The sequence below is a fragment of the Eptesicus fuscus genome, chromosome 5 (assembly GCF_027574615.1).
Source record: "Eptesicus fuscus isolate TK198812 chromosome 5, DD_ASM_mEF_20220401, whole genome shotgun sequence".
NCBI classification, from domain to species: Eukaryota; Metazoa; Chordata; class Mammalia; order Chiroptera; family Vespertilionidae; genus Eptesicus; species Eptesicus fuscus.
In genome coordinates, this window is record NC_072477.1 from 64,269,350 (window position 1) to 64,281,392 (window position 12,043).

Below are 12,043 nucleotides of genomic sequence, written 5' to 3' on the forward strand. Positions count from 1 at the left end.
TAAAAGGGGATTAATTAGAGGAAATATTTTAATATTGCTCTTTGCCCTTAGCCAGGGGCGGGGATGTGAGCCTCATGTCCCCAGGCCCGTTGCCAGGGGTGGGGACGCGAGCCTCACTTCCTGGGCGGCACAAATCCCCACCCACCCACTCCTGCTGCGCACGCAGCCTGCCAATCGGTCATTATGTGACGGCATCCCAACCAATTTGCATATTACCCTATTGTTAGATAGATATTTAAAGCCTGCTTCTGCTAATAATAAAGTACCATGTACTGTTGTGTCATAATTTTCTATATTTTTTTATTTCACTTGTATCATGAAGAGACAGTGTAATAAAGACTTGATGACAGACAGATCTAGGCTAAATTTTCTTTTTTCCTTAAGTATTGTTGGCCTGAAGGCTCTAAATGTTGTCATACTGTATGTGTATCTTAATTTTTGTTATAACAGTGGTAAATAAATGGCAATAAAAAGATTTCATGCCATACTAGATATATTTTAAATCAAAGTTAACATTTCTCTTCCTAACTCTCAGTGCTATTCCTAGGAAGTAAGCATTGTTAAGGGTTTGTATCTTCTGGAAATTATTCCACATTAGTGCATATAAGCCTACTTCAATCTTAATAGCTACAGATTCTATTGTAGGGATATCTGTAATTCATTTAACCAGTCTCCCATTAATAGACATTAGGTTGCTTTTAGGTCTTTGTATAACAGAGAACACTAAAATGAGCATCCTTATATAAATATCTTTGTATAGTTAAGAGAGTGTATCTATCATGCTAATTCCTAGTATACTGGGTCTTTACCTTTACATTTTTTATAGATATTGTCAAATTGGCCTCCAAAAATGTTACATCAATTTACTTTCCCATCACCAGTGTGGTGAAAAGTGCCTGCCTCTCTACACCTTTGCCAGTTTTGTATTTTAATAAATGGTAAAAAAAATTTTGCCACTCTTGTAGGTGAAAAATAGGATGATCTTGCTTCACCTCACACTTCTTTATTATTAAGTGAGGTTGAACATTTTTCATATGTGTATTTATCATTTCTCTGTCTGTAAACTTCTGGTTTGTAACCTTTGCCCATTTTTTTACCTATCAGATTGCTTATTTTTATTCATCCATTTAAAATATATTTACCATGCCGAAACCGGTTTGGCTCAGTGGATAGAGCGTCGGTCTGCGGACTGGAAGGTCCCAGGTTCGATTCCGGTCAAGGGCATGTACATTGGTTGCAGGCACATCCCCTGGTGGGGGATGTGCAGGAGGCAGCTGGTCGATGTCTCTCTCTCATCGATGTTTCTAGCTCTCTATCCCTCTCCCTTCCTCTCTGTGAAAAATCAATAAAATATATTAAATAAATAAATAAATAAATAAAATAAAATATATTTACCCGAAGAAGCACAATTTTAAAGATCTTCTCCTATATTTCTCCTGTAGGCATTTCATATTCTGGCATTGGGATTACTAGAAGAAAAGCAGCAGCTTCAGAAAGCTCCTGAGGAAGAAGTGACCTTTGACTTCTACCACAAGGCTTCAAGTATGTTTTAGTCTGAATGAAGGATAAGGTGGTCTTTTTGCATTGTCTTCAACCTAGAAGAACAGAATTAAGTTTAGATTAGATTTTTATTAAATGCTACCTGATTAAGAGTTTTTTCAAAGCACACTCCAGGGATATTGCTTATAAGACCAAGAGGAGAAAAGCATCTTATTTCTATTTAAACACAGTTTTTTTTAGATCATTGATATTTAGTTTATGGATATATATAACAGCTCCCACTTTCATATTTTTGGAGCTTTGGTTCTTATTTAAGTACTTTTCTAGACATGAGAAATGTGGAGGAAGGCAAGAGACAGATCAGTAAGATTAGCTTTCATTTATCAGCCCCAAGGGACAGTGAGCAAGAGATACCTAAGTAAATTCAAGTTTTCAAGTTGTTTAATTCAGTACTTTGTAATTCATGTAATTGCAGATTCTTCCATTAAAAATTTAATGTGTTTAAGGGATTGATTGCAAATTTGCTTATCCATGTGAATAATACTGGCTATAAGTTGTAGTTTATACATAATTATGAAGCAGTTTATTTACTTGCGACATGTACTTTTTGTGTTTTAAAAAAGGGTTAGGAAGTTCGGCCATGAATGCTCAGAATATACAAATGCTTTTGGAAAAACTGAAAGGAATTCCCCAGTTAGAAGGCCAGAAGGACATGATAACATGGATACTCCAGGTAAACCTGGAAAATAACTGGTTAAAACTTGGTTTAATTATTTAAGAATCCTCTGCTTGCCCCCTAGCCGGTTTGTCTCAGTGGATAGAGTGTCAGCCTGTGGACTGAAAGGTCCCAGTTTCGAGTCCAGTCAAGGGCACATGCCCAGGTTGCGGACTCAATCCCCAGTAGGGGGTGTGCAGGAGGTAGCCCATCAATGATTCTCTCTCATCATTAATGTTTCTATCTCTCTCTCCCTCTCCCTTCCCCTTTTAAATCAATAAAAAATATATTAAAAAAAGAAAGAATCCTCTCCTTGCCTCCAAAATTAAACCACTATATTCTCGTGAAGTCATTTACTTCTGTTTTTTATGCTTAATCCTATGTTTTCATGTTAGTAATTCTATTTTCTCTATGTTTTAGTGGAGTTTAAAAAAATAAAATGTATGCATGTGTGTCATTCAGTTAACAGGTATTGAATCCTACTTACTATGTGCTGTACTCATTTCTAGACTCTGAACAAGACAGATAAGGTACTTGCTATCATAGAGCTTATATACAGACAATAAATAAGAAAATACCAGGATAATTTAGATGAGTAGGGGGTAACTTTAAATGGGTAATCAGAAAAGGTCTCTTTTTGGAGATGACATTTGAACTGAATGACATGAAACCAGTCATAAGAATCTGGGGAGCACTCTAGAAAGAGGGAACAGCAAAACTAAAGCTCTAAGGTGACCAGAAAGAAGACCAGAATGACTGGAGTACAATGGGGAGAGGGAGAGAGAGATAGGCAACAAGGTCAGAGAGGCAGCCAGCAGCCAGGTCATTATAGGAACTTACAGGTCAGGGTAAAGTGATAGATTTTACTTTTGAGTACAGTAGGAAACCATTGAAGGATTTTAAGTGACAATATCTGATCTATATTTTTACAAGATCACTCTGCTGTGGGGTAAATGGATTATAAGGGACAATAAAATCAGGGAAACCATTAAAAGATTATTGCAGTAATCTTGGTAGAAGTATAAGCATGACTTAGACTAGGATGCAAATTTCAAGAAGCTGAACTGATTCAGGTATAATTTGATGGTAGAATCTATTGTACTTGCTGATAGATTTGATGGAAGGGAAATTAAGGAGTCAAAGATGACTTCTGGATTTGGAGCTTGAACTATTGGGTGGATGCCTGTGCCTTTGGGAAAGAGTGTATAAGGGGTCATGGATAGAGGCCAGGAATATTTCTTTTTTTAAAAGAAAAAAATATTTTATTGATTTTTTACAGAGAGGAAGGGAGAGGGAGAGAGAGTTAGAAACATCAATCAGCTGCCTCCTGCACACCCCCCAATGGGGATGTTCCCGCAACTAAGGTACATGCCCTTGACCGGTATCGAACCTGGGACCCTTGAGTCCGCAGGCTGACACTCTATCCACTGAGCCAAACTGGCAGGACTAGGAATATTTTTTTAACGGAAAACTTTCCACATGGAAACATGAAACCAAAGTTATGGAGTTTCCCCTCACTGTATTTATGAAAATATTCTAATGTTATCAGCTAGATAATTATTTTATAATTAGAATATAGAATGATTTTTTCCCACATTCATATCAAATGGAGATCTTTGTTCTGATTTGTGCTTCAAGAAGTCTGCCCTGCCCTCACCGGTTTGGCTCAGTGGATAGAGCATCAGCCTGCGGACTGAAAGGTCCCAGGTTCGATTCCGATCAAGGGCATGTACCTGGGTTGCAGGCACATCCCCAGTAGGGAGTGTGCAGGAGGCAGCTGATCGATGTTTCTCTCTCATCGATGTTTCTAACTCTCTATCCCTCTCCCTTCCTCTCTGTAAAAAATCAATAAAATATATATTTTTAAAAAATTTTTAAAAAAAGAAGTCTGCCCTTTTTATTACTAGAGGCCCAGTGCACAAATTTATTGCACTGGGGGGGAGGGGTCCCTCAGCCCAGCCTGCGCCCTCTTGCAGTCCAGGACCCCTTGCTCCTTACCGACCACCTACAGTGGAGGTGGGAGAGGCTCGCCAGCTGTGAGCCTGGCTTCTGCTGAGCAGAGCTCCTGCGTTGAGCGTCTGACCCCTGGTGGTCAGTGCACATCATAGTGACTGTTCGGTCAATTTCCATATTAGGGTTTTATTATATAGGATCAGACACTCCTTAAGCAAGCTTAATGTAATTGCATATGTAACTGTAAGATAATGATGTTATTATTAAGATTTTTCTTGAAGTAGATTTCATGAATATTTCATATTTGAGTTAAATTTACCAACATAATAATTTAAAATATAAAATCAAAACAGAAACAAGAAAAGTAGTTAACTATTCTAATTTTATTAAGAAAGTAAACTGAACTGTCATTTAGTCCAACATTTATATTCTATAGATAAGATGTTATAAATTGAAGGTTTATTCCTGAAAATTTATTTTTGGTTGGAATACCAAAGTTAATTGTCAAAATATACAAAAAGCGTAAGTGTTTGCTCTTATAAACATTGGGTATTTTATCCAAATGCTTAATGTAAAGTTGTGTTGTAAGATTCTTGTGGGAGATTTTTCCACATGAGACTGAGGCTCCTTCAAAATATCAGTAAGTTTATCATATTGTTGGAACCTTGATATTTTGTAAAAAGAATAAGATAGCTGTTGTGGAAACACCTCTGAAGATAAATGGTTAAATGAAAAGTAGGAAATAGCAACCTTGTATATAACAGGATTGCCTCTTATGAGAAGACTAGAGGCCCGGTGCACAAAATTCGTGCACAGGGGTGTGTGTCTCTCAGCCCAGCCTGCACCCTCTCCAATCTGGGACCCCTACCTGGATTGGGCCTAAACAGGCAGTCCGACAGCCCTCTCACAATCCAGGACTGCTGGCTCCCAACTGCTTGCCTGCCTGCCTTCCTGATTGCCCCTAACCGCTTCTGCCTGCCAGCCTGATCACCCCCTAACCACTCCCCTGCCAGCCTGATTGTTGTCTAACTGCTCCCCTGCCAGCCTGTTTGCCCCTAAATGCCCTCTCCTGCAGACCTGGTCCCCCCAACTGCTCTCCCCTGCAGGTCTGGGTTCCCCCCAACTGCCCTTCCCTACTGGCCTGATCGCCCACAACTGCCCTCCCTTGCAGACCTGGTCCCTCCCAACTGCCCTCTCCTGCTGGCCATCTTGTGTCCACATGGGTCAGTCATCTTTGACCACATGGGGGCAGCCATCTTGTGTGTTGGAGTGACAGTCAATTTGCATATTATCCTTTGATTAGATAGGATAGAGGCCTGGTGCATGGGTGCGGGCCAGCTGGTTTTCCCTGAAGGGTGTTCTGCATCAGGGTGGGGGTTCCCTTGGGGCATAGGGCGGCCTGGGCAAGGGGCCTGTGGTGGTTTGCAGGCTGGCCACGCCCCCTGGCAACCCAAGCGGAGGCCCTATTATCTGGGATTTATTTATCTTCTGAATAAAGAAGGAGGCCTGGGCCTGCCAGGGCAGGCGGAAAGCTTGGCTTCCTCCATTGCCGGGGGCAACCCAAGCCTCCTGCTCTCTCCGTGGCTGCAGCCATCTTGGTTGGGTTAATTTGCATACTCGCTCCTGAGTGGCTTGTGGGTGTAGCAGAGGTACCATCAATTTGCATATTACTCTTTTATTAGATAGGATATGTAAATATAAAGAATTAAATTTTTATTTTCCCTGGAAAAAGCAGGGGTAATGGTAACACCTGCAGACTGAATCAGTTTATTGTGCTTCCTGCAAGCTCCATTGCTAATCAAATAGGGGAGGTGTTTGTCACAGTTAGGAGTGTGTGTGTGTGTGTGTGTGTGTGTGTGTGTGTGTGTGTGGTTTAAGTCAAAGAAATTTGGAGACTTGATGACAAAATCAGATTAGTGAATTTTTCTGTTCCTGATCAGTGCAACCAAATCTTTTAACATTTTATTTGTTTTTCAGATGTTTGACACAGTGAAGCGATTAAGAGAAAAATCTTGTTTAATTATTGCAACTGCATCAGGATCAGAATCTATTAGGAATGATGAGGTAATAACATTATAATAATGGTGACATTCATCTCTGTCTTTGAACTTTGCTGGTATAAAGAAACTGCTTCTTTTTGTTAGAAGGAACCTATCGTAAAGTACGTGAGATGTCCATTTTCTGTTGTTCATTAAGCTGCTTCTTTTTTTTTTAATCCTTATCCAAGGGGTGAGAATACTTTATTCCTTTGATTTTTAGAGAAAGTGGAAGGGATGGGAGGTAGGGGTACCAAGAGAGATAGAGATGATAGAGATAGAGATAGAGAGAGAGAGAGAGAGAGAGAGAGAGAGAGAGAGAGAGAGAGAAGCATCAACATGAGAGAGACATATCAATTGGTTGCCTCCCACATACAACCTGACCGGGGGTAGAAATTGGGCCTGCAACCCAGATATGTGCCCTCAACTGGGAATCTAACCTGTGACCCTCTGGTGTGCAAGCCAACACACTAACCACTGAGCCATGCTGGCCAGGGCTCATTAAGCTTCCGTACTGCAGGGATTAGTGGTACTTAACATGTAGTTATCCAATATAATACAAAGTCAGAGGAAATAGATGTGTAGTGGAGCTCTGTTGGAAATACTTCATTAATTTAAAAACTGTTCTAATATCTGATATTGGGATATGTCTTATAATCAGTAGCTCCTTATAATTTAATCAGCAGCATTCTTAGTGGAACATAGACAATGATACATTTTAAATTCAATGAGATGTAGTAATATTTAGGTTATGAATTTTATTAATATAATGAATCAGGTTTTGATTAGTTTAATCTTAAAATTAGAATATTATTATTTGTATTTATTAATTATCCTTTATAAAAGGAAAACACTGGGCTTAAGTTAGAATACACAATAAAAAATGCCAGTACAAAAGATGACGACATAGGCAAATGCCTATACTCACTGCCTCCCACAACCACATCAAAATTACAACTAAAATATAGAACAACCATCATCCAGAACCACTGGAAAGCTGGCTGAATGGAAGTCCTACAACTAGAGAAGAAGAAAGCACACTAAGACTGGTAGGAGGTGCGGAGGCGCAGAAGGGGCTGGTCTGGCGGCACCCATGTGTGCCGCCTTTTTCATTGGGAGGGAGATTACCTCTGCAGATGCCAGCCCTACACCAGACACCCAGCCCAGGTCCCAGAGCTGGAAAAAAAAGTCCCTATGCACTGCAAAAACCAGTGCGAATTGGGGCTGAGTGACACACAGGCTGCTGGAGACCCAGCTGCTCCACTTAAAAGGCCAGCACTACGAACTGAATTTACAAAGCAGGTGCTTCCTCTGAACTCCACTGCCGGGTGAAGCTCTGGGGGACCCAGACACACTGGGAGAAACTGGACTGTCTGGCATCAGGGCAGGAACTCCGGGGCAGCTTTCTTCTAGACAGAGGTGCTCACATCAGTCATTGTTCTCATGCAGGGACCTCCCCAGTTGCAGGGCTGACTGGCAGCCATTTCTGTTTGCTCCTCCTGGTGATTCCCTGAGGCCCCACCCCACCCAATTTATAACCCCACCTAAGCTGTGCACAGCGGCTTTTGCATATGAATGGCCTCTCTTTTCTCAGGCTAAAAACCTGTCAAACAAGCTGCAACTGGGTCAGGGAGCCCCAAACCTATCACCAGCTTGCCTTGCTTCACAGCTGGGCCTCCTCTGGGCACTTCCAAACCTGATACAAGGAGGAGGAAAGAATCTGCAGATCTCTCTGTAGCTCCTGCTGGATGGCCCCAGGCAGTGGCTGACTTTGCACCTCCCTGGAAACGCAAGAGCTAGTGTATCCAGTGGTCAGTGTGAGACTACACCAGATTACAACTCTTCACATCCATAAATGACACACTCAAGTTGCAGACTCAGTGAACACCAAAGCCCACTAAAGCAAGTCTTGCTCTATAAGGTTGTCTCCTGCGCAGCAGCTCTCCCACTTTAGTCACAGCTGGTCCCCACAGTCAATTGGCCTGGAGGTCAATTCCTCCCAGTGATGTCAACAGCAATCAAAGCTCAACTACAACAAAGGGTGCACTTAGAGTGTCCACCTCAGGTGACTGGGGAGGCTGAGCCACTGGGACCTATAGGACAACTTGCACACAAAGCCACTCTATTAACACAGGGAAGCAGCCAAAATGCGGAGACAAACATGTCACAAATGAAAGAAATGGAAGAAAGCAAACTACTAGATATAGAGTTCAAAACTACAGTTATAAGGTTACTCAAAATCTTCTAGAAATCTCCAAGGTACTTAGTGAGATTTGCAAGGATCTTAGTGAGAATGCAAAAAAAAGTGGAAAAGGACCAGTCAGAAATTAAGCATACACTGACTAAAATAAAGAATAATATACATGGATTCAATAGTAGACTAGAGGATCCCGAGAATCAAATCAATGATTTGAAATATGAGGACACAAAAACACCCGACTAGAAGAGCAAAAAGAAAGAATCCAAAAATATGAATATAGTGTAAGGAGTCTCTGGGACAACTTCAAGCGTACCAACATTTGAAATTATGGGGGTGCCAGAAGAAGTGAGACAGCAAGATACTGAAAACCTATTTAAAGAAATAATGACAGAAAACTTCCCCTGCCTGGTGAAAGAAATAGACTTCCAAGTCCAGGAAGCACAGAGAACCCCAAACAAGAGGAACCCAAAAGGGACCACCCCAAGACACATCATAATTAAAATGCCAAGAGCAAAAGACAAAGAGAATCTTAAAAGCAGCAAGAGAAAAGTAGTTAGTTACCTACAAGGGAGTGCCCATAGGACTGTCAGCCGATTTCTCAACAGAAACTATGCAGGCCAGAAGGGAGTGGCAAGAAATATTCAAAGTGATGAATAGCAAGAACCTACAACCAAGATTACCCAACAAAGCTATCATTCAGAATTGAAGGTCAGATAAAGAGCTTCACAGACAAGAAAAAGCGAAAGGAGTTCATCACCACCAAACCAATATATGAAATGCTGAAGGATATTCTTTTAAGAAGAGGAAGAAGAAAAAGGTAAAGATAAAAAATATGAACAAAGTGGCAACAAATAACTATCAACAATTAAATCTAAAAATCAAACGAATAAAAAATTTCATGAACAGAATAAACTGGTGAATGAAATAGAACCATGGCATGGAAATGGAACAGACTGACGATTCTCAGACGGATAGGGGGGGAAGGGTCCAGGAAGAGATTAGACAACTATCTTATATGCATGTATGCATTACTATGGACACAAACAATAGGATGGCGAGGGCCTGGGGTGGGGTGGGAACTGGGTGGAGGGGAGCTATGGGGGGAATAAAGAGGGACATCTGTAATAATCTGAACAATAAAGATTAATTTTTTAAAAATACCAGTACATCTCAATAATATTATTCAAGATCTTAGTCTTAGCATCAGGTCTAGGAGTAACTGTTGAACATCATCAGATTGGCCTAAACTGGTTAAATGTCAATGGTTCAGTGATTAACAAATGATTTCAAAATTTTGTTTCATTTAATATTTTTTGTGATGTACCTGCATTGAGTATAAAAGACAGTTTATTAGGTATTTAAGGTATTTGGCCTCTGTATTAAATTATTGACATAACCAAAGAAGCAATTAGTTGCATGATATGATGGGAAAGTATGCTAATTTTGAGACTTAAGATTGACTCTAGGCTTAAGGGGTGGGGTAATCAATTTTATCAGACTGTTACTCTAGGAAATTTTGCCTGGCTGAACAGTATATGCAAATTGTATCACTAGCTTTTACCTAATTTTTGTCGTTTCATCATACCCAGATTACTCATGATAAAGAAAAAGCAGAACGAAAAAGAAAAGCTGAAGCTGCTAGGCTGCACCGCCAGAAGATCATGGCTCAGATGTCTGCCTTACAGAAAAACTTTATTGAAACTCACAAACTCATGTATGATAGTACATCAGAAATGTCTGGAAAAGAAGACTCCATTATGGAGGAAGAGAGGTAAAACAAAGCAAAACTAAAAATTAGCAAATCCATTTTTGGAAGAAAAAGTACATATTCACTCCAATAATGTTTTTCCAAATATATTTTATAGTAAGAGGAATTACACTATTTTTAAGGTAGAAAGAGGACAGTGAAGAATTAAGGTATGTATTGAATGTAATTTTATGTTGAGAAACAGTTCAGGTGCATAATAAACTTTGTTGGGAACCTTTATGCACAAAAAAATAGGAAAATGTAAACAAAAGAAATAGAAATTGACTCCTGTTGTCTTGTATACATGGGCTTTTTTAGATACACATTTACATATCAGTTCATATATTCCACATCATTTTTATTATCTACTAGAGGCCTAGTGCATGAAATTTGTGCACGGCAGGGGGTGGTTGTCCCTCAGCCTAGCCTGCACCCTCTCCAATCTGGGATCCCTCTCACAATCTAGCACTGCTGGCTCCCAACCGCTCGCTTGCCTGCCTGCCTGATTGCTACTAACCGCTTCTGCCTGCCAGCCTGATCACCCCCTAATCACTCCCCTGCCAGCCTGTTCGACGCCTAACTGCTCTGCTGCTGGCCCAGTTGCCCATAATTGCCCTCCCCTGCTGGCCTGATCACCTCTAACTGACCTCCCTTGCAGGCCTGGTTGCCCCTAACTGCCCTCCTCTAAAGGCCTGGTCACCCCCAACTGCCTGCTGGCCTGGTAACCCCCAACTGCCCTCCCCTGCAGGCCTGGTTGCCCCTAACTGTCCTACCCTCCCTTGCAGGCCTGGGTCCCCCCCCAACTGCCCACCCCTTCAGACCTGTCCCCCCAACTGTCCTCCCCTGCAGGACTGGGTCCCCCCACAACTGCTCTCCCCTGCAGGCCTGGTCCCCCCCAACTGCCCTCCTCTGCCGGCCCAGTCACCCCTGCCGGCCATCTTGTGGTGGCCATCTTGTGTCCACATGGGAGCAACCCTGTTTGACCACATGGGGGCAGCCATCTTGTGTGTTGGAGTGATGGTCAATTTGCATATTACTGTTATTGATAGGATACTAATAAAAGGGTAATATACTAATTAGATTGGACGTCTTCCGGACAGCCTTCCTGACAAAGCCAGGCCCGGGCGAAGTCGCCCACGGTCCCGGATGCCTGTGGCCAGCCCGGGCAAAGCCGGCCTGGGTCCCAGGTGCCTGTGGCCAGCCAGAGGGAGGGAAGCCCAGGTCCTGGGTGCCTGCAGCCAGCCAGAGGAGGGAAACCTGGTTCCGGGGTGTGGGGGTCGAGGCAGAGGCAGTTAGGGGCGATCAGGCCAGCAGGGGAGCAGTTAGGGATGTCAGGCCAGCAGGGGAGCAGTTAGGGGCGATTGGGCCGGCAGGGGAGCAGTTAGGGGCGATCAGGTAGGCAGTCAGAGGTTGTTAGGGGCAATCAGCCAGGCAGGCAGGCGAGCAATTAGGAGCGAGCGGTCCCAGGTTGCGAGAGGGATGTCCCCCAAGGGGTTGGATTGGATAGGGTGCAGGCCGGGCTGAGGACCCCCCTCCCATCATGAATTTTATGCACCAGGCCTCTAGTCTATATATATATATATAAGCCTAAGCAACTGAAGGATCGGTTGACTGGTCAGTGCACTCCCACAGCCCACCTCCCACGGCCAGCCAATCTCCTAAATGCTTCCCCCTAGCTGGCCCACCTCCCGCGTTCCTGCCCCCTGGCCTGCCAGCTCCAATCAGGACTGGGTGTGATGGCCCCAATCAGCCCTGATCGCCTGCCAGGCTGACGGACTCCACCTGTGCATGAATTCATGCACCAGGCCTCTAGTTTCTAATAATGACTGCAGTTATTACAGATTGAAAAAAATCCTTCACAAAAAGGTGGTTTATATTTTTATTTTTTTCTT

General features: G+C 42.5%; 1 protein-coding gene across 1 annotated transcript in view; it reads left to right on the forward strand.

The window, feature by feature from the left end:
* Positions 1–12,043, forward strand: part of UBR1 (ubiquitin protein ligase E3 component n-recognin 1) — a 141,880-nt gene that overhangs the window by 73,662 nt on the left and 56,175 nt on the right. Inside the window, exons 26-29 of the mRNA XM_008143048.3 lie at positions 1,443–1,542; positions 2,124–2,233; positions 6,146–6,232; positions 9,994–10,175. Of these exons, the coding sequence (XP_008141270.2) occupies positions 1,443–1,542; positions 2,124–2,233; positions 6,146–6,232; positions 9,994–10,175 (479 nt within the window). The remainder of the gene's footprint in view (positions 1–1,442; positions 1,543–2,123; positions 2,234–6,145; positions 6,233–9,993; positions 10,176–12,043) is intronic.